The sequence below is a fragment of the Aulonocara stuartgranti genome, assembly GCF_965226115.1.
Source record: "Aulonocara stuartgranti genome assembly, chromosome: 16".
Classification (NCBI taxonomy): domain Eukaryota; kingdom Metazoa; phylum Chordata; class Actinopteri; order Cichliformes; family Cichlidae; genus Aulonocara; species Aulonocara stuartgranti.
In genome coordinates, this window is record NC_138952.1 from 23,126,637 (window position 1) to 23,146,045 (window position 19,409).

The following is a 19,409-nucleotide window of genomic DNA, read 5'->3' on the forward strand; positions in this document are numbered from 1 at the left end:
TCAAAAGTCTAGTCAAGGCCATCCTTGCACTTTTGTGAAGGTTTTTATCTCGAGGTTGTCAGAGTGTTGTTGTCAGAGTGCAGAGGCACAGTAATCTCCTTTTTCTTTCCGTTTGACCAGTCTTTTCTAATTAGCTTCCAGTACATTTCAGCAGTTGGAAAATTCGAGCATACAGACGCCGTTTGACAATAAATCCACCTGCAATAAAATCTGTTTAACATTTATCGGAGAACAAACAGTCAGGGCTAGGACTGCGCTTTGAACCAATTTGTGTGATGTCTGAATAAAAGACATTTCAGACATCAAATGCACATCTGTTGGCCTAGAAAAACCTATTAGCGCCTGAGCACTACACAGGAAAAACAGAAGAACAAAAGCCAGCATCTTAGAAAATCTTACAGCTCATACAAATCGTACGGTGGTCATAGTGTATTAAGTGTAGTAAACAGGCTGATGTACCATCTCTAACCCAATACACAGACTAATCTACACTTTGCTGCATTAACATCACACCTGCTGTCATGCCTTTTTAACCTGCACAGGAGCTTTACAGAGTTTTCCGAAGACACCTCAACTTTTGGCTCAAATGCCAACAGATCCATCTCTGTTCAGCCAATAGTGTGATGCAGCTTTTTCTGGAGAAAGAAAACGTAAGAGGACTTTCTTTCTTTCTTTTTTGTGTGACTAGCAGCAGCATTTCCAAGAATAGCCGGTATAGAATTACATATAAAAACAAAAAGGAAAATATAAACATACCATCTGCACTCAAAAAATAAAATTCTGTTTTTTTCCTCATGTAATTTTGTTATACAAGTACAGTATAAAACATGACATTAACTTGAAATTGATCAAATGGAATTTACTTGCTTGGTATCTATTTGGTTCATACAAAGCATATTTTCCTTAATGATTAAATATTTGAATTAATAAACTTAAAAAAAAACCCAAACATTACAAATGTCAAATAATTGCTTCATGTTTGCCTTTTTTGAGTGTCCCTTCTATTCTACAAGACATAACCTGTCTAAGTTTAAGTGTTTACATTAAAAACAGAAGTCAAGGATTTTTGGTGAGGTAAGTATTTTCTTTAATTTAACTAAAAACAAACAAATAAACAAACAGAAAAAATAATTCATGGTTCCAGTGCTCATGTCCTCTTTTCAAAAAGTATGACTACATATGCTTTTCTCATTGAAACATAACATTAATTAAAAACAGATATTAAAACCAACAACACAACATAAAACTTAACAGAACAGACAATCACTCAGTCAAAAGACACAAAGATATTGCGCCGTGTGCCAGTGCAACACTTTATTCTAAACCTACCACAATATTGAGGTTCAGTTCAAGTTTGTTCAGTCAGCAATAAATACATGAGCTCCTCAAGAAGTTTTTTATGACACGGGGGCCTCGTGCAAGAACAGATTTGTCCCTAAGTGACAGATTTAAGAGAACTTCTCACATTCTGAAATGAAATTCATGAGAGGTCCACTCGTGCACTTTATATAGAGATTTTTTGTTAATTTGAAAGACATTTTCTTTAATGTTGCCTGCTGTGCTGCAGTAATTTCACCAATATTTCTGTAAGACGGTGACCTATTTGCAAGTCACTGTCCGGGTGCAACGTGTGTCTGATAGGATATCTAACTCGTTTAGCTGTTTTCACACCTTGAATTATTCTAGACATTACTTCACAGAGGCGCATGTGATCGGAGACAGTTTTAACCTGCCCGCTCAAGCCTGTGTGAAATCAGCCCGCACTAATGTGAGAATAGCGCAGCTAAATGTTCGTCTGGTGTATTCACACATTTTGTGTCTTGCCTCCTGCCTTATTCAGATGGCCCCCTCACCTACAGCAAATCTAACTGGTAACTGTTTCCTGCTGTGTGCCACATGTAGGAAAGAACAACTATGGATAATTTTCAGATCTAATTCCCTCGACTTTTTCCAGGGAGTCTTGTGTGAAAACAGCTGTACACGGTTTCAAACGGTGTTCTTAGATGCTGGACTTGAAAGCTCTGCAGTGTAAAACTGTTCTTGCATGAGGTCTCATGTATAAAACCTTATGCACATTCCCTGTGTGTATTAAGCTGGTAGTTTACATAAAAGTTCCCAGTGTGAGAGGTTTACCCAGCCTTCATCGGGTCACCTGAGTGGGCTGGATGACTGACATCTCTACAAACACAGTTCTGGACAGCAAGTGAAATTGCAGGGGTGAAGCCACCTTTTTCATGTTCCCTAAAAGGCACCAGTCTTTCTGATCCCTGATGTGCTGACTTGTTGAAATACAAGCGCTCACTCCACTGCTGCTTTTCAAGGCCTTAAATATTTTCAAAGCTATCAGTCCTCCTCTCACGGTTTTCGCCCCTCTGGCTCTAATCACCACCGATCTCTATACTGACCCGAACTCAGCCATCCAGGCTTCGTATTTTTCCAGGTCTGCAGCAGAAACAGACTTTGAGATCTTCTTGAGTGTCAGTGTGAAGTCCTCCATGGTCACGGGCATCTGCAGCTCTTCTTTGGACAGAGCTCGGATCTCCTCGGGGCTCAGGCCTTGGATTCGACGACGCATCGCCATCATGGAGGCGTCCCTGACGTATGTGTAAAGAAACAAGCAGGGAGTGGACAGAGGCAGACAGAAGACAGTTAGTCTTGGCACGCCAAACATAATTGCACTGTTTTAAATTACACATTTGCTGTGTTTTAGCCCTGTCAGAAAGGATTGTACCTGAGCTGTGATGAAATCCTGCAGGCTACGCTGTATGTTGGACAATGAGCATGCATCCAAGGTCAATGAAACAATGTGAGGGAGAGATGAGCAGAGACAGCTTTGGATGCATGAAATGCCTGCCATTCCTGCCAGTGCTACAGCAGAAAGGATCCCCACATCAAGGACAGGACAGTGAGGATAAAAGTCTTACACTAAAAAAACTGCTACACTGCACTACAATCAAAACAGTGCTGCGTGTTTGAAGAGACAGAGCTGATAAAAACACAACAGGGACGACGTGACCTCATGATCTGACAGTCAAATTATCATTATCGTGTGTGCAGTTACTCTTTGCATAATTTGCTTATTTAGCAAGTAATAACAGAGTTATACATTTAGGTAGAGATGAAGCAAATTACTAGCAGCCTGTGTTCCTGAGTTGATTGGTATTTATATGGAAAGGTACTAAAAGAAGGCATTGCAGTTATGAATTAGATAAAATTATTTTTTCTCAGGGCCAGATTAAAGTACCACAGTGATTCAAAAATTGGAGGTTTACTAAAAAGACAACGATTTGTAACTTAAATTTAGTCTACATGCAGGTGCAGGCCACAAAACATGACAAAGCAATAGGTGGCGATATAACCCTAACTGTCCACTGACCAAGAAGAAGAGACATAAAGGCCCACACCTTTCAAATTGCAAGGTAAAATCCCTACCCCGGAAGGAGTTTTTCCAAAAGCTCTGTAAGGTTGAGGCTGCTGAGCACGAAAACTGCTTTGTGGCAGTACTTGTGAAAAACAGAGAGGAAAAAGCCTGAGCTTCCAGTGTGCTAGCAGGACGATCACTGAGGAAGCAGCACTACTCTTGCTTCAGGCTTTTAAAAAAGATAAATTGCACAGCAGCATTCGTAAGCCACTCTGGATAAAGTGAATTAGGAGAATATAAAATCAGTCAAAGTCTAGTTTTACACAGCACTCGCAAATTGGGAACTCTGCTAAAGACCCAGAGCCAATCAGAAGTTTTTAGCTCCACAGCAACAGTTTGCCATCTCACCACTTATTACATGCTACCCCAACAGTAACGTGCAGTGATAACAATCTTTTAATAGTTTAGGTACGAGCATATTGAAACAAAGAACACAAAGCAGCATTTGCTTTACTGTGTTCTGTATATAAAACATGAAACATAAACTGATAATCAGTTTCTAAACCATGCACACCTGCAGACGTTGGTGATGTCTGCTCCAGAGTAGCCCTCGATCTTCTCAGCAATGAGGTCCAGATTTACGTCTGTAGCCAAATCCACCTCTCTCAGGTTGATCCTTAGAAGCTCGACACGACCAACAGCTACATCCAAATACACACAAAAATTGTTTTAATTTAAGGGCAATGCATCTGAAAACCAGTTAAGGAGAAATGGGAATGAAAAGCATTAGAGAGGCACATAAAACAATGATTAGAAGTCCACGGTGTTACAAAGTCATCAGTCATCTTAGTTTCTGTGCTGTCAGTCTGTGCCTGGTGAGGTCACCTGAGGGCAGAGGGATGTAGATCCGCTTTTCCAGCCGTCGTCGCAAAGCTTCATCAATGTCCCAAGGGAAGTTTGTGGCAGCCAGGACCATCACCATCTTAGAGGGGTCGTCACCCTCCAGGGCTCCCCCAACACCTGCTCGCAAAAAAACAACAAAACAAAATTTTCAGCTTGTTTACGCAACACATTCAGTTTCAAAGTATCTCAAAAAGTCATTTAGCTGTAATGAGGCGCCAAAGGGACAAATGCATTATGACACCTGTCCCGTTTGCTTCTAATTCAAATTTTTGCAATATCCTTGATTAACTGTAACAGCAAGCCGCGCACAGCTTCACCCATTTCTCTAATCCACTAACCATCCATCTGAATAAGAAGTTCAGATTTGACCCTGCGGCTGGCTTCGTGTTCATCAGATGTTCCTCTCCTGCCACAGATGGAGTCGATCTCGTCTATAAAGATGGTCGTTGGCGCATAAAATCGGGCCTGAGAAGGAAGAAGTTTCGCATTGTGAGTTTCCTTTCCGCTGCAGTGCACACACATGTAAATAGGAAGCGGCCGCATTCTTCTGTGCTGCTTTTATCCAAAGTGCTTCGTAATTTCACTTTGATTCACCCATTCAAAAAACATACACGCACACTCACAGGGAAGGAGATAAAATGCAAGGGTTCAGCATTTTGCCCATAGGCCCAAATGCTTATTTCCACACACGCTCACCATTTCAAACAGCAGACGGACAAGTTTTTCCGACTCGCCCCTGTATTTGGAGGTCAACGTGGAGGAGGACACGTTGAAGAAAGTGGTCCCACATTCTGTGGCCACGGCTTTGGCTAACATGGTTTTCCCCGTACCTGGAGGGCCGACCATTAATACACCCTAAAAAGCAAAATGTCACACAATCTTAAAACATTAGACAAGTAAACAAATGAACACGCACACACAGAGAAAGGATCAGGCTGCAAACACAGAAGATCAGTATTCAGTTCACTACGACCATTAACAGTTGTTATATCAGTATGCGGCTCCCACATTCCTTTTAAGAACTTCCTGGGAAATAGACTTAATGGCTGCCTTGTCAAGACTCACATGAGAAGATCGATACCAAGTTAAACATTACGATAGTTGAGCACACAGGAGATTTGGGGGGGAGGGGGCTAGCTCAGTCCAGATGTTAAAAAAAAGAAAAGAAAAAAATCCATTTACCAGCACCTCTAAAGCTCGCTCCTGTGAGAATAGGATATTAGTCTGAATGTGAATGGATTGCCTTCCCGTAGACTGTAATCCCTGTTTGAGACTGGATAATTGCATGTTATTTAAAAGCCTGTGATATTAAACAAAAGTGTCAAACCCTGATTTAAATCTCCTCTATAACCATTTTTTAATATCGCTGCCACTCCGCCGTCTAACATTTCTATATCTGCTTGGCGCCTTTTGCTACGGAGATTACAGAAACCACAAAAGGAAGCACGGCTGACATAATCCATTTCATTTTAAAGAAATTTTATTTTTATGCCTCAGTCAATTTAGGCTAGTGTGTCTTATGCTGACTGCAGGACTGAGTCGAGCGACTCGGAATATAAAACAGTACTGCGGTGGGTATTGATCAGAATCTCAGCAGGAGCAGATGGGAGCGTATGTGCACCTGCATTAGGAGTAGAAACACTCAGACGTGCTGCAGAGCACAGAACAAAACGGAACTGCGTAGACCTAAATGTGCGTGCTAACAAAACACATACCTCCACTCACCTGTGTGCTGAGAAAACAACCATTGACCTGTTTTCCTCTGCAACTGACTTATCGCTCTTTAATTTTACTTCACCTTCAGTGATTAAAAAAAGAAAAAGAAAGACTATCCATCTATTTAAAGTTAGTGAAGAATTTTAATTATGCATGCCTATATAAGACAAATGAAAAGCATTGTGCTGCTATAACTCCCCCCATAAAGTATTAACCCTCACATGGTTGGGCCTCAGGGGAAGCAGTCTCACATGATGAAAGTTTAAACGAGGCTGATGCAGAAGAAGCCTCCCATCTCTGTGGAGTCTGTGGAGACTTTGACTTTGTAAAAATATTTTAGTTGCCGCATTTTACTTGTGATCAGGCTACGTGATCAGCCAATCTCCGAAGCTTACTGCTCTTTCTGAATTTAGCCAACTGCATTCTGCAGTGTATTGGTAGATGTTACCTGTTTAGAGATAATATGAATGACATTACATATGCAAGTTGTTCCATTTTATCAAATGACATTTGCAGACTGGTTCTTATTCTTAAAATGTGTCTTCATCTTCCTCATCAGTCATTTATTTGAGGCAGAAGTTTTCACAAATGAAAACTATTTGATTATTTAATGGTTTTTTGTGATGTTTCTCAAGCTCTCTGTGTTAGCGTGCTCTCCCTCTCCACTCGCTGAACCTCGACTTTATGGAAATTTGCATGCATGAACACAAGACAGAAATATAAAGGAAGGCGTCACTTTCTGATTCTGAACAGGCACGACTTGTTTAACATTTACTGTTAATGTTACTGTTAGGCGAGCCAAAATATTATTATTTATTGTCTTTATTTAAAATAAGCACATGTTGACTGTGAACGCCTTCAACGTGATTTTATGCTGTATTTACTTGGAACTGTTAAGTTGTTGGTGGAATCTTTTATCCCACGGCAGAGTTGTTAACGTTAGAAGAGAAATGATAAGTTTGACATTTTAATTAGTCAAGTGAGAGAGAGAAATGTGCTGCATGAGGCCAAATCTCACAGGATCAGATACAATGAGACGATATTTTTTTAGGAAATTATACAGGAACGTTTGGAAACACGTGGACAGAAAGGAGCAAGATAAAACAAAAGTCTGCAGAGCCGAACTGAGGCTGACTTGAGTTGACAGTGATAGTGTCAACAGAAATGGCGCACTTGAATAAAGTACTAGATTTAGTGTGAAGCTAACTAGTCTTGATGTAGAAGTTGGTGTTGACCTTAACGCTCAAACTTTGATGTAGCTGGTGCAACATGCTGCAAGATACTCAAAATGGTAGGTGTGCTACTGAACAAAGTGAGTATCTCACAGCTGAAAAACATCTTTATATACTTCTGCAATTACTCGCTCATTTTTTAAAACCCCCAGTAAGGAACTAGATAAAGTTTGCATGTAGAGAATATGTGAAAAATCACAGGTGTGTGTGTGTATGTGTGTGTACCTTCCAAGGGCGGCGAATGCCCTTAAAGAAATCAGGCATCCACATCGGCAACACCACTGCTTCTCTCAAGAGCTTCTTAGCATCTTCCAAATCAGCAATGTCATTCCTGCAGTTTACCAAAGTAATTAGCCAGCAGCACTGTTGAAATGTGTCCTCATTGCAGAACCTGAGAAGTATTATATAAGTATCAGAGGATACTTCCATACCAGTGCACGTTAGGGTTACGGGACACAATATCTCTCTCCAGCGAATCCACTAGGTCACTGTCATATCCTGTGCCATCAAACTTCTTATGCCCTTCATCCCCCGGCACATCTCCCCCTTTCTTTCCCTGATGGAGACAAAAAGGTGGAAAAGAAACAGAACAAAAACCTGATGTGTTTGGAGCACAGACTTACTCATTTCCTATTTATCAATATGTTCACTAAACCATGACACAGCTGGAGTCTGAACCTTATCATCTTTGCATTTTGTGAATCCCGGCCGGTCTGCTTTAGCATTGGCCTGAGCACGGCCTCCCGGCCCTGCCCCTCGATGCTGCAGGCCAGGGGACTCTTTCCTCTGCTGCTTCACTCCACTGTTGGGCCGCTTTATTGGAACAGGATTCCTACAGAGACACACGCGCAGGAATATACTAATGGATAATAGTGTGATAATAATAGGACACACCTACATAGAGAGCCATCAACCACAGGTTCCCATCGGTTTACCAAAAGTTCCTTTAGAGCATTAGTTATAAACGAGCTCTGCTACTTTTCTGCAGAGGCACATTGTGCTTGTAGAGATGAAAGTGATTATGCAAAATATGTCTCTTTTTACTTTAAAGAGCGCTTCCTTATGGAGATGTTGTGTTCCACAGAGTTTCTGGGTAGCATCAGTAACAATCATCTCTGTCAAAACTGATGTACAGTAAGTTAAATACAGATATAGTTTGTCACTAAGAAAGCATTTGTAATCTGCAGTTAAAGGGGAAAAGTCCATATTTTGTGTTTTTGTTGTTTTAAACTCAACATGAAAAGAACAAAAGAGAGAACTGACAAAAAGATAGCAGTCTGCAAGAATCTTTCTAAGCTTTCCTGGTATTATATGTATTATATATATATTATATATATTAATGGACTCAGAATAATAAAATTTTTCCTCCAGAATTTAGGAAGTGAGGCTAAGACACTGCACTGAGCATTTAGTTTAATAACGGGTGAGATTGGAGAATAGTTTAAAACAAAATTATAACCCAAACCTTTTTAGATCACAGTGTGACATGCTTACTATAACGCTAAATATGTTTGCTGGCTCACATTTTCAAAACTTCACTTATTTATTTTAACTGACCGCAGGAAAAGAAGAAAAAAAATCCATGAAGCTAAAAACGTAGCTCCAACACATCCACACACCTGTGCTCTGCAGGGATGGGAGGGGGCCACACAGCTGGATCTTCTAGTCTCTCCTCTGGCTGCAGGGCTTGGATGTCAGTCGGCTTCTCTAACTTAAAGCTCTCCAGCGTTGCCATGATACTTTTCACTTGCTCGTACTCCTCAGTCAGTTCCTTACTAAGCTGGAAACAAAGGGAAGAGGTGCACTGCATCACTGACCATCCAGCTGAAAATACAGCAGCTGAACTAACAAAAACATACAAAAAAACCCAAAAACGAAACAATGCACAATGTTAGGCCAAAAAAAACAAAACAAAAAAAAAAACTCCTTCATGAAGCAGGGCGTAAAACACAATATACACACACACACACGCCATATATATATATATATATATATATATATATATATATATATATATATATATACACACACACACACACACACACACACACACACACACATACATACACGTGCGTGTGTGTGTGTGTGTGTGTGTGTGTAACAATTTGGGTAGTTAGTTTTAAATTCAGGATTCTTTGACTGCCGTGCTTCTCTCTTACAATGTCTCTGCATTTACACCAGCAACATTACAGAATGCTTTTACATGTGTTTTGTCCACCAGAGACGACCAAGCTAATAGATCGGAACAAACATGAGAAATTACACAAATGAAAACTTTCTTAAAATAATGCACCTTTAACAAAAAAAAAAAAAAACAAACAAAAAAAAAACAGCCTTTGACATCAAAGGAAAGCTTTTCATCCAGGATTAAGTCCTACGTACAGTTGAACTGAAGTCTCAGGTTCAGTAACTAATATACCAGGGGACTCACCTGTTGCCATCTGACTATAAGTGCAGGGTCTCTGAGGGACTGACAGTGCTTGTGGATCTGTTGAATGACGCCCTGGTAGTACACAATGGAGGAGTCATAGTTCCCAAGCAAGGCGTACTCACGGCCCTTCTTGGCGTAGTCACATATTTCTGCAAGATTCATGATTTATAACAGCTACATGGAAAAAAGAAACAAGCAATTGCATGACCTGATTAGTGAAACAGTAAGAGTTCAAAGGTTAATGCTAGTTCAGTGTTTCAATCTAAAGCCTCCACATTTTCTTCCTTTTATTATTATTATTATTATTATTAAGTGTCCTCATTATAACCGAATCTCATAACAAGATGGGGCAGCTCCTTGAATGTCGGCTGCCCATCAGATAACTCAGAAACGGCTACACCCGGTAAAGCACGTTAGTTAAGCTAGCTGATGTCGGTTTTGAATGAACACATTTGCCCGGGGCGCTTTACCTGATTACTAAATGAAACCTCTGTTCAAATCAGCTTCTTTTTTAACACACCCTATAATATTACCGGCGTTAGCCCTTTGCTAGCTTGCTACTAGGCCACAGACGAGAAAACAAAACGAATCCTGTGCCAATAACCCAAACGGTACTTAATCCTCCCAGCTTGCGTTCAAATTTCCCGTAGACAAACACACTCACGACGAGCTAAATTAAATTTTAATTGCGTGTTCACAGAAAAAAAAAATCTCATACCTGTATGAAAAGCCCTCGCTTGTATGTTTTTAATCAGATGTCCAGCATTGAGGACAGTGTTACCATGGCCGCGGAGAGACGCCGCGCGAGGAATACAAACAGCTTTTTGCCGTGCTGCTTTCACGGATTTGCTGCAGGCTGGTAAATGTGACACCCTAGACGTCGCCGATGAAAGCAACTCAGCTGCCGACCTGTGATCGTATTAATCTAACCTAGTAAGGCCTAAATGTGTTAGATGTATTCTATGTATAACTACAAAATTAGCTACAAGTGACGGATTTGCCATTTTACATGTTTTCGCTAATTTATCAAGAACTATGTCGTGCACAAGTCTGCCACTGGTCGCCGCTAACGTGTCAAATACTGCAAGATATCGTCTTTAATTTCACTACAAAGCTTGTAGCTGTAGTTTTGGAACTTTTAATCATGTAACACGATCCTTTTCAGGTGATTAAGTGAGACTTTTTTTTCCTTAGCAGAAATTAAAGTGGATCTAGATTGTCTACAGGTCATGAATTAAAATGAAAAATAATTGCTGTGAAGCAATAACTGACAGAGCAGTGACATTACACTTCAAGTGGCAAACAACACCAGAAACATTCGGAAAAGATGACACTGAAACAACCACTTTTATTGATTTGCATCTGTACAGTGTATTATTATTATTATTGTATACATGCAACAAATGAAACAGTCAGCTGTGGTGTTTTTCCTCAGATCCACTGAGTTTCTTTTTCGGCATGCTTTTCAAGTGAACTATGTGGAGCAGCTATATTTTATCCCTTGTGTTCTTGAGCTTTCTTTCCAGACAGCTCTCCATGTGCATGAGCTGACACAAATACATTCAATAACAGCACCAAGTCTCACACTGCACTTTTAAGAACTAAAATATCACTTCAATTGCAATTGCACAATTGCAGTGTTTGTCACAGTATCAGCATATCTTATTGGTCCCTTTACACACACACAAAAAAAATCAAATTTTCTCTTCATTAAGTTTGTCTTTTAATTGCATTGAGAGCTGCAGATACATTGTAGTGCAGTAATGTTGCTGTACTGACGACGGCTGCATATCATTTATGATCATGCATCCACTAAAGTGCGCTCTGCAATCTTCAGTTTGCAGACTCGGCGATCGAAGTGCAGTTTGGGCTACAAATACTCAGCATACCTCCATATGCATTCATGCATTTTACGGACTTGTTTATTTAATTTAGCTGTGCCTCATACCAGGCAGGGAAAATTGTAAAATCTTGCCAAGCTTCTATCATTTCTAGCTAACTGATTTGAGAGTGCTTTGTAAATTTTAAGCCTCGTGTTGTTGAAATCTGCTTTTCTCAGCACACTCCTGAAGGACTGCCATTATAGTATTAAATAATCCAAGTACATCCATGGAGGATGTAGGTGACCTCAGCATTGACAAGTTGCTGCTTCCCGCTCTCTCTGGTTCCACATTTGCCTCAAATTGCTCTCACTGGGTTGCTTTAGTCTCAGGGGTTTGTGGCTCTTCAGTCTGTAAGCTAAAGTCAGAAAGATAGCATCCACGTTTTCCTTCTCAGATGGGTCCTTGGCTGAAGTCTCAAACAGTGGGAAGTTGTAGCTGTCAGCGAGACACTGTGCGGCTGATGTGGGAACCTCCCGGCGGTCCCTCAGGTCACACTTGTTTCCTACCATGATGCGGGGCACAAGGGGCCCCACGGAGTGCCGGCTACACTCCTGAATCCACTCGGGGATGCTCTCGAAGGAAGAAAGGCTGGTCACGTCGTACACAAAGATGACAGCGTGGACGCTGCGGTAGTAGTGCTCCACCATGCTCTTCCTGAAGCGCTCCTGACCTGCTGTGTCCCAAATCTGTAACTAGCACAGCAGAAAAAAATGATGCCACAGAGTCCTATTTAAAGCATATGGCCAGTGTTATTTTATATTTGTGCTTTTGCCAGCCAGTTCAATAGGAGGCAGCAAAGCGTCATTCCAGCTTCCCTATTTTGTTTATGCTGCTCAGCTCCAACCTTCAACGTTTGTTCTTACTACATATGCTTTATGTGTGTGTGTGTAAATATACATCTCTATTTCTGCAGAGTTAAATACTGGTTTTTTCTTAATGATTCAGCATGATGCATCTTGATTTTTTTTTTCAAAACAAAGTTTTAGCAGCTTCAGGGAAACAATGGAAGGATACTGCACAGCAGAATAAGCTATACATTATCACCACAGACTGGATTTTTGCACTTGCTCAAACAAATGTTGGTTAAGTTAGGATAGTTAGGGCATTTTTGCAGCAGACACTTGGGCATCTTACAGAAGGAGAACCTGAAGTTTAAATTATTAAACCAGAGATGGCTGAATTCCTTTTATCGGCAATCGGGTAATGTGCATCCTGGCTCACTGCCTTTTACTCACTCACTGTCATGGTTTACTGAAACACCGACAGACAGAGCTAACATTAGTGTCATTATTATAGACTGCATGTTCCCACTGTGATGAGTCAAATTGTCTGCTGTGGAAAGTGCTCCAAAATAGACCTTTTTTGACAGCATCTCCAAAAAATGGGTTTAAATTTGCGGGAAAAACTATTAAAAATCTACTTGGGTGACCTGTTATTGTGTTGCATCTGGATCACTTCATCAGACTGGGGCATGATCTGTTTCACTTTGACTGGAAGCTCGTAAAAAGGGGGGAAATCTCCAGGCAAATGAGGATAGAATGAAGATAAACACTTATATGTGGAAGAACAGAAATGACTATGAACTGGCTTTACACCAAGTTTCGTTATTCCCTTTCTTGTGAACAATGACAATGGCCTCATAGGGGTGACAAAGCCTTCATTTTAACAACTGGTCAAAGTAAGCTCCATCACATGCCTACAGGCTGAAAACAGACTCCAGGTCAGGCTCTGTGAGCTGACCTATAAACCTAACATAGCCAAAAAAAACAGTGAACGTTCACAGGTATCTGCCGTGTGCCTTTCTTGAAATGTAGGACTTCTCACCTTGATACTCTCTCCGTCCAGCTCCAGCGTCCTCTCTCTGAAATCGACCCCGATAGTTGCCTCAGGGTTTTTCAGGAAAGTGCCCCCGCAGAACCGGTAGGTCAAACACGTCTTCCCCACATTTGAGTCTCCTATTACTATTATCTTGAAAATCCGAGCGTGTGTAGTGTCGTATTCGTGGTGAGAGGAGAGCTCCAGGGAATCGTTTCGACTGAAAATTGTGTCAAATTCCTCCCCAGGTTTGTTTTCTATTGCCATTGCTCATCTTCTCGCGGTCTGGACGGCGCTACAGCTCTGAAATATCGCGAGACTCCAAAGGAGAGTACCTTTGAACCTATGTACTTAAATGTAGCTGTAGGCTACGTGCAGAATACAAGCAATTCATCAAATTCTTGTGTTATTTAGCTGTACACATTATTCTGTAGAGATCCGATAGAGAACTTGCTAGAGGAAAAGAACAATTAAAAAATGTAACGTGGAATATGGTTAGAGATTATTTTCCCCTTTCCTTTCTTTTGAATTATTCGGGGGGGGGGGGGGGGGGGGGGGTTGTATCCTATTTTGAATTGAATAAGTGGTAAAATAAAAATAAAAAAATAGACGAATTCAAGTCTGAAAGTCAGTATTTCAGATACTTTCCAATAAAAATCTGATGGTGCTTTACTGCAGTCATAATTACTTTCATGAGTTTTGACTAGACCCCCAACACCGCTGGCTGAAGTACAGCCCCAGTTTAGAGCCTCCACTGTGTTTTGGAGATGCATGTAGATGCTCACTGTCATATCTCTCTCCTGATCTCCTCTGTAAATATTTATGATGACTTGAGTGAAAAATGTCAAATTTGGATCCATCACTTCGCAAGACACAGATTTTCAGTCCAGGTTTTATGTCATTTGGCCATACACAAAAATGACAGCACAGTTGTGTCGATTTTTTTTCTGTTTCCTCTCCTTGAGAATGACCTCATGGCAGCCAATCTCTCCAATCCCGATTTGCCTTCAAGGAACAGCAACAACCCACCCTCCGCTATTTCTTAGAAAAAACACTTACAAAAAAAAGAGACTAGAAAGTCTAACTACTTGGAAAAAAGAAATGAGGGGTGGATCAAGACTTCAGCACAGTCAGTACAAAATATTTCAGAAAAGTTTTTTTAAATCTATAAATTTTTATTTTTAAAATCATGTATGCTATTATACTTATTTACATACAGACATATCACTCAACCACAAACACTTCAGTAGGTATCCTCCAAGAGCACAAATATATTAACCTCATACAAATTTGTACAACTTACAAAACAAAGAGAACATCTAACAATGGAAATCCATTAAACAGAGACAGTCTCAAATAAATACAAACATAAGATTTTTTATTTTTTTAAAAAAAAAATCATTCTGCTTTTCTGTAGCAATTCAATCAGTCAACACATCATGAATGTCTCATAAAAAAAAAGTATTACCATTAGTTTCATTAATGACACATTTTTCTATTAAAACTCAATCCTCCTAGAATTAGAACCATGTTTCTGTTTTGCACCATATTAAACTCACAATACTCACAAGAACACTCTTCAGAACCCAAACCTTCCAGTTTCACCACGCAGTGGCAATAAATACGACTTCTGTAAAACTCAGCACTACACACACTTGTAACTCTGCAGCATACACTGATGTTTATTTGACACATTTACCAAAAACAGCTTTATAATCCACAGCCAAGCACCCCATCTACTTCAAGAAACTTCATTATTCATCAGAGAGACAGTCGGGACTCCACTATTTTAACAGTTTATTTTGTAAACCCAGCTCTGGAACCAGCAGCTCTATTTCTACCATGCCTTCGCTGCATGTCATTACCCACAGTTCCTCCCCCTTTACTCCCAAAACTGCTTGATAAAAACCCCTGACTAAGAGTCACTCATGATTATACTCTTCAGTGTTTTCAGAGGTGCTGACTCAACTTTATGGTCATTGTTTTTGTGTGATTCATTATTCTGCTGATGAGGATATGTAATATTTTATCTCCACCATTTATCTCAGTAAGTGCAAATAGCGTAGGGGTTGCTTGGCTGGGACAATGGCTTCTCTGCAGTCTTCTGGCAAGCAGATAAATCATCACACCCAAGCAATACTCAAAACCCCTCCCCCCCAAAAAAACTGTTGCAACACACACGTTAAAAATAAAGTATAGATAAGAAAACACACACATACACTCTGTGATTTCAAACAAAACCATTTGTCACCAAAACATTGTGATCGCACTACATCTAAAAAGGAACCTCTGTCATCGCAAATGGGCTAAACCTGAGAGAGTGTACAGTACATTGGCTCCTAGACTTCACGCAGCAGTTTTTGGAGCACCGCCCGTGTGTGTGTGTGTGTGATGTCGCTGTGTGCATCAACTACATAAAAAGGACCATAAATTTTAAAGCCCAGTTCATAACCAGTTCGTTCATAGTCATAAACAAGAGGCACTTGAGATGTCTGATATGACAAACACTCAAGCCATGATTTCACGCTGATCTTAAGCTTGCATGCTCATTTATTCACTCTAAAGAGAAAAGGCTTACCCAAATAACTCTTCATGTAACATAATGTTAAAGCTTAACAGCGGCTCTCCACTTAGGAGTACTAGTGGGCACATTCGTAGAGCTTTAGGTTCTTCTGTAGCTCTCTGGTACAGCTTTGTCAAGCGACATCACTCGAATATCTCAGCTCGAGTTTGACGTGGACAAATCTCTCACAGGCTCTACGAGCTAGGAGAGAAGGGCCTCAGGAAGCATGTGACGAAAGCATTACAGATGTGGCATCCATGTGAAACCTTTAGGTGTTGCACGCAAAAGACGCAAAGCACTACTGCTAATCCATAATTTTTTTTCCCCTTTTCTACTCCTTAAACTTTTGTTTCACTTGCACTTTCACTGACACTCTGTTTCCACATGGATCAAGTGTAGTCCCACAGATTCTCTGACATTTTTGAACCAGGAAAAGCAAGGTTGGAAGTAACAGCGTTAAGTGAAGGCTCAGTTCCAGCAATTATTGCAATTATTCCCAATTAGTAACCCCTGTATTTGCCCAGCAGAAATGCTGTGAAAGAGGCACAGTAAACATTTTCTCTGGTTTTATGCATCCCAATATTAACATTACTGATCACACGTATGAAAATATTTTTTTAACAACCTGTGCTTCTCCTGACTGTTTTAACACTGAATAAATACTTCAATGCTCCCCGTTAGACAAAACCAACCTGTAAAAACCCAATAATTTAATTAATTTTGACACTGCAACACACTTCACTACCAGTTCTCATCAGAGAATGAGCTAGAGCTGCCAGAGTCTGAATCTGCATCTGTCAGCCCATCAAAATCCCAGTCTGCACTGGAGCCACTGTCATCGTCCTCCTCTGTGGAGAAGCTGTGGGCAGAGCTAAGGCACGCTGGGTAAACACGCGTTGAAACACATACGGGCCCCAGCGTGGACACGTACACCGCCATGATATTCTTCCACGTGTCCCTGGCCGGGTCGTACTCGTGGATGAGGACTCTGTTCTTGTTGTGCTGCAGTAAAGTCTGAGTGAGGAGGAGCAGCTTGCCGTTGTGTTGGATCACCTGATAATTTAGAGCTCGGCTGTCGATGGGAATGTCGCCGAGCCTCTTCCACTCACCCCTAGTGGGGCTGTAGGCTTTCACCACAGGGATGTCGCACACACAGACAATCTGGTCCTGGAACACACAGGCCTTGTGAAGCTTGTCTCGCCTCAGCGACCCACAGTGGCGCCAGCGGTTCCTCTTGGGATCGTAGCAAAGCATTCGCCTTTTGTTCACCACGTACAAGTGGTCATGTAGGGCTACCACCTGCATTTTACCCAGAGAATGAGGCAGAGGAGCCACAAACGTCCACTGGTTCCTCTGGACGCTGTAACACTCCACCTCCTTCAGTCTGGCATCCGTCACCGGGTTTCTTCCTCCCAGAAGGTACACATGCCCGTTGAGGTAGCCCATTCCAGAATGTATTCTGCCCAGTGGCCTCTCTGCCAACTCCTGCCAGCTGTTGAGCACAGGGTTGTAAAGCCAGAAGTGTTTCGAGAGGTGGGACGCCAAGTACAAGTTGTTTTCAGGGGTGGCACAGGCGATTAAGGACTCCATGGTGGAGCGTTTGTAATCCTGACTGCTCAGATCCTCTAAAGGAGGGGCCATGAAGTACAGGTCCTCCGAGTATGGGTCGCAGCACATTATGTTGTCATTAGGTAGGCCAAAGAAGAGGATCATCTCTTTTGCGCTCACACCTATTCTGTGTTTTGGCACATCCAGAGTAGCAGACATGACACAGCCGTCCTCGGGGGACTTGTTAAAAAATGATGCCAGGTATTTCTCAATGAAAGGCCTTGCCATGAGGCTCTCCAGGTAACACTTGTCCTTCTCAGTGAACAAGTTCCAGCGGACACACTTTAGTGCTTGCAGCGCATCCTCTTTTTTCTGTGCTGCGTTCACCTCGATCCACTGCAGAGCAGCCGAGCACACCTTCTTCTCACAATCCACATCCAGGGTGTCCAGAGACAGCAACTCCTTCAGCTGCTTCAGGTCCAGCTCGCAAAGATCCCCCCCATTACACACCAGGCCGAAGTTCCTGGCAATGAAAGCTTGCGCATTCTCCTTCAGCTCGGGGTTATCATAGGTGTCAGCAAATTTCAGTACCCCCACACAGTTAGACAAGTCCAGTCTCCTTGTCATGAAACTGGAGCAAGCTTTCCTGATGTACTCCAGCTGGAGCATGTTGGCCGCTGCATACAGCCTCTGCACGTTACTCTCCGTGATGGTCACCCTGCCCGTGTAGCAGTAATCGATGATGACGGACATAGACTCAGGATCGACCCCACGGATGACCACAGTTTCCTGCACGCTCTCGTTTAACCCACCGGTGAACATGCCTTTGAAGTAGGGGCTAGCAGCTGCCAGGACGTTGCGGCTGCAGAAGAAAAGTTGGTCGATGGCACCTCTGGTGGGGTTGCCGCTGTGCTCCAAAGACTCCTCTTCATACTCAACTCCGATAGTAACGTCCCCGAGCAGCCGGCAATCGTAAAGCAACTTCAACCCGTTCATCAAACCCCGAGCGTGATTGGCGTCCTCCAGCACCTCGGGACCACTGAAGCAACTCAGCGCCGAGGCCATTGTTGCAACTTAAGCGATTAGTTAGCTATTTCACGTCGGCCAGTGTTTCAAAAAGCACCGTGTGACGCGGTAAACATGCTCGGTAACGCCAAGTTCCCCGAGCTCTGATAATGACACGTCCGTTTACACGTGAAAATCAAACATAAGCAGTGTGGATAAATGCAACAGCGATTTAACAGCTGAACGGTCGCCGGGATGTCTGAAATCCGGCAGCTGTCGGCCTGTAAATGAGCATAATGTCACGGTCAAAGTAGAAAAAGACCCGCACACCACTTCCAAGGAGCTGCTTTACCGATAACGTTCATTTTCACTAAATTCCTCCTCGTTGCTGTTTTCTGTTTTGAGTGTAGCAGCTGGCACAAACGTCAACACGGCCAGGTTTTGAGCTACATATTCCGAGAAGAACTTCCACAATAAAGTACAGTTGTACGTATAGATATCGCGCGTTCTTTTAGTTCATCTTTTTAAGCAGTGCTATACGCTCTGGGTGGGTTTTAATATTCTATTTTGACCACGAATCTCATTTTAAAATACGCAAATTAGTATTTTAAATCAAATTAAACAAATTTAAAAAATCTTATTTTGAAGGCTTCTTTGATTAACTTCCACACTGGCTCGTTGCGCACTCATACAACCTTGCTTAAAAAAGAGTGCCCTCTGATTGGTTTGTGCAACTGGGTCAACTGAATTTGATTGATTGGAACATAATATGGTTCCTCCCACTACTTTCCCCTTTGCTAAAGCGGATAATTCTGGAAATTAAACAATGGACCTCTATGTCTTTTGTGTTTACTTGTATTTTTATATAATTGTGTTATATATATATTTTTAGAAACTAATACTATTTTGTAATAATCTTAATATATCTATATTTCTTATATGTTTATTTGTA

At 41.5% G+C, this 19,409-nt stretch overlaps 3 protein-coding genes across 5 annotated transcripts; all 3 read right to left on the bottom strand.

Moving 5' to 3' along the window:
• Positions 1–1,075: 1,075 nt before the first annotated feature.
• katnal1 (katanin p60 subunit A-like 1) lies at positions 1,076–10,471 on the bottom strand. Of its 2 annotated transcripts, XM_082507887.1 has the most exons (12): positions 10,362–10,471; positions 9,644–9,817; positions 8,832–8,992; positions 7,891–8,044; positions 7,644–7,768; positions 7,438–7,543; positions 4,961–5,119; positions 4,603–4,729; positions 4,247–4,381; positions 3,936–4,062; positions 2,732–2,761; positions 1,076–2,594 (listed from the first exon to the last, which is right to left on the bottom strand). In XM_082507887.1, exons 2-12 carry the CDS (start codon positions 9,803–9,805, stop codon positions 2,396–2,398), a joined length of 1,485 nt encoding a protein of 494 aa, XP_082364013.1. In that variant the 5' UTR covers positions 9,806–9,817; positions 10,362–10,471; the 3' UTR covers positions 1,076–2,395. The 2 variants fall into 2 exon arrangements, with proteins under 2 accessions (XP_082364013.1, XP_082364014.1); XM_082507888.1 differs by lacking the exon at positions 2,732–2,761.
• Positions 10,472–10,971: 500 nt separating this feature from the next.
• LOC309690751 (ras-related protein Rab-33B) lies at positions 10,972–13,674 on the bottom strand. Of its 2 annotated transcripts, none has more exons than XM_082508064.1 (2): positions 13,351–13,674; positions 10,972–12,212 (listed from the first exon to the last, which is right to left on the bottom strand). In XM_082508064.1, exons 1-2 carry the CDS (start codon positions 13,606–13,608, stop codon positions 11,772–11,774), a joined length of 699 nt encoding a protein of 232 aa, XP_082364190.1. In that variant the 5' UTR covers positions 13,609–13,674; the 3' UTR covers positions 10,972–11,771. The 2 variants fall into 2 exon arrangements, with proteins under 2 accessions (XP_082364190.1, XP_082364189.1); XM_082508063.1 differs by having other exon boundaries at positions 10,972–12,218; positions 13,351–13,665.
• Positions 13,675–14,499: 825 nt separating this feature from the next.
• On the bottom strand, positions 14,500–19,135 carry kbtbd7 (kelch repeat and BTB (POZ) domain containing 7). Its single transcript, XM_082508211.1, has one exon. The coding sequence runs from the start codon at positions 18,515–18,517 to the stop codon at positions 16,646–16,648; it is 1,872 nt and encodes a 623-aa protein (XP_082364337.1). The 5' UTR covers positions 18,518–19,135; the 3' UTR covers positions 14,500–16,645.
• Positions 19,136–19,409: the final 274 nt, after the last annotated feature.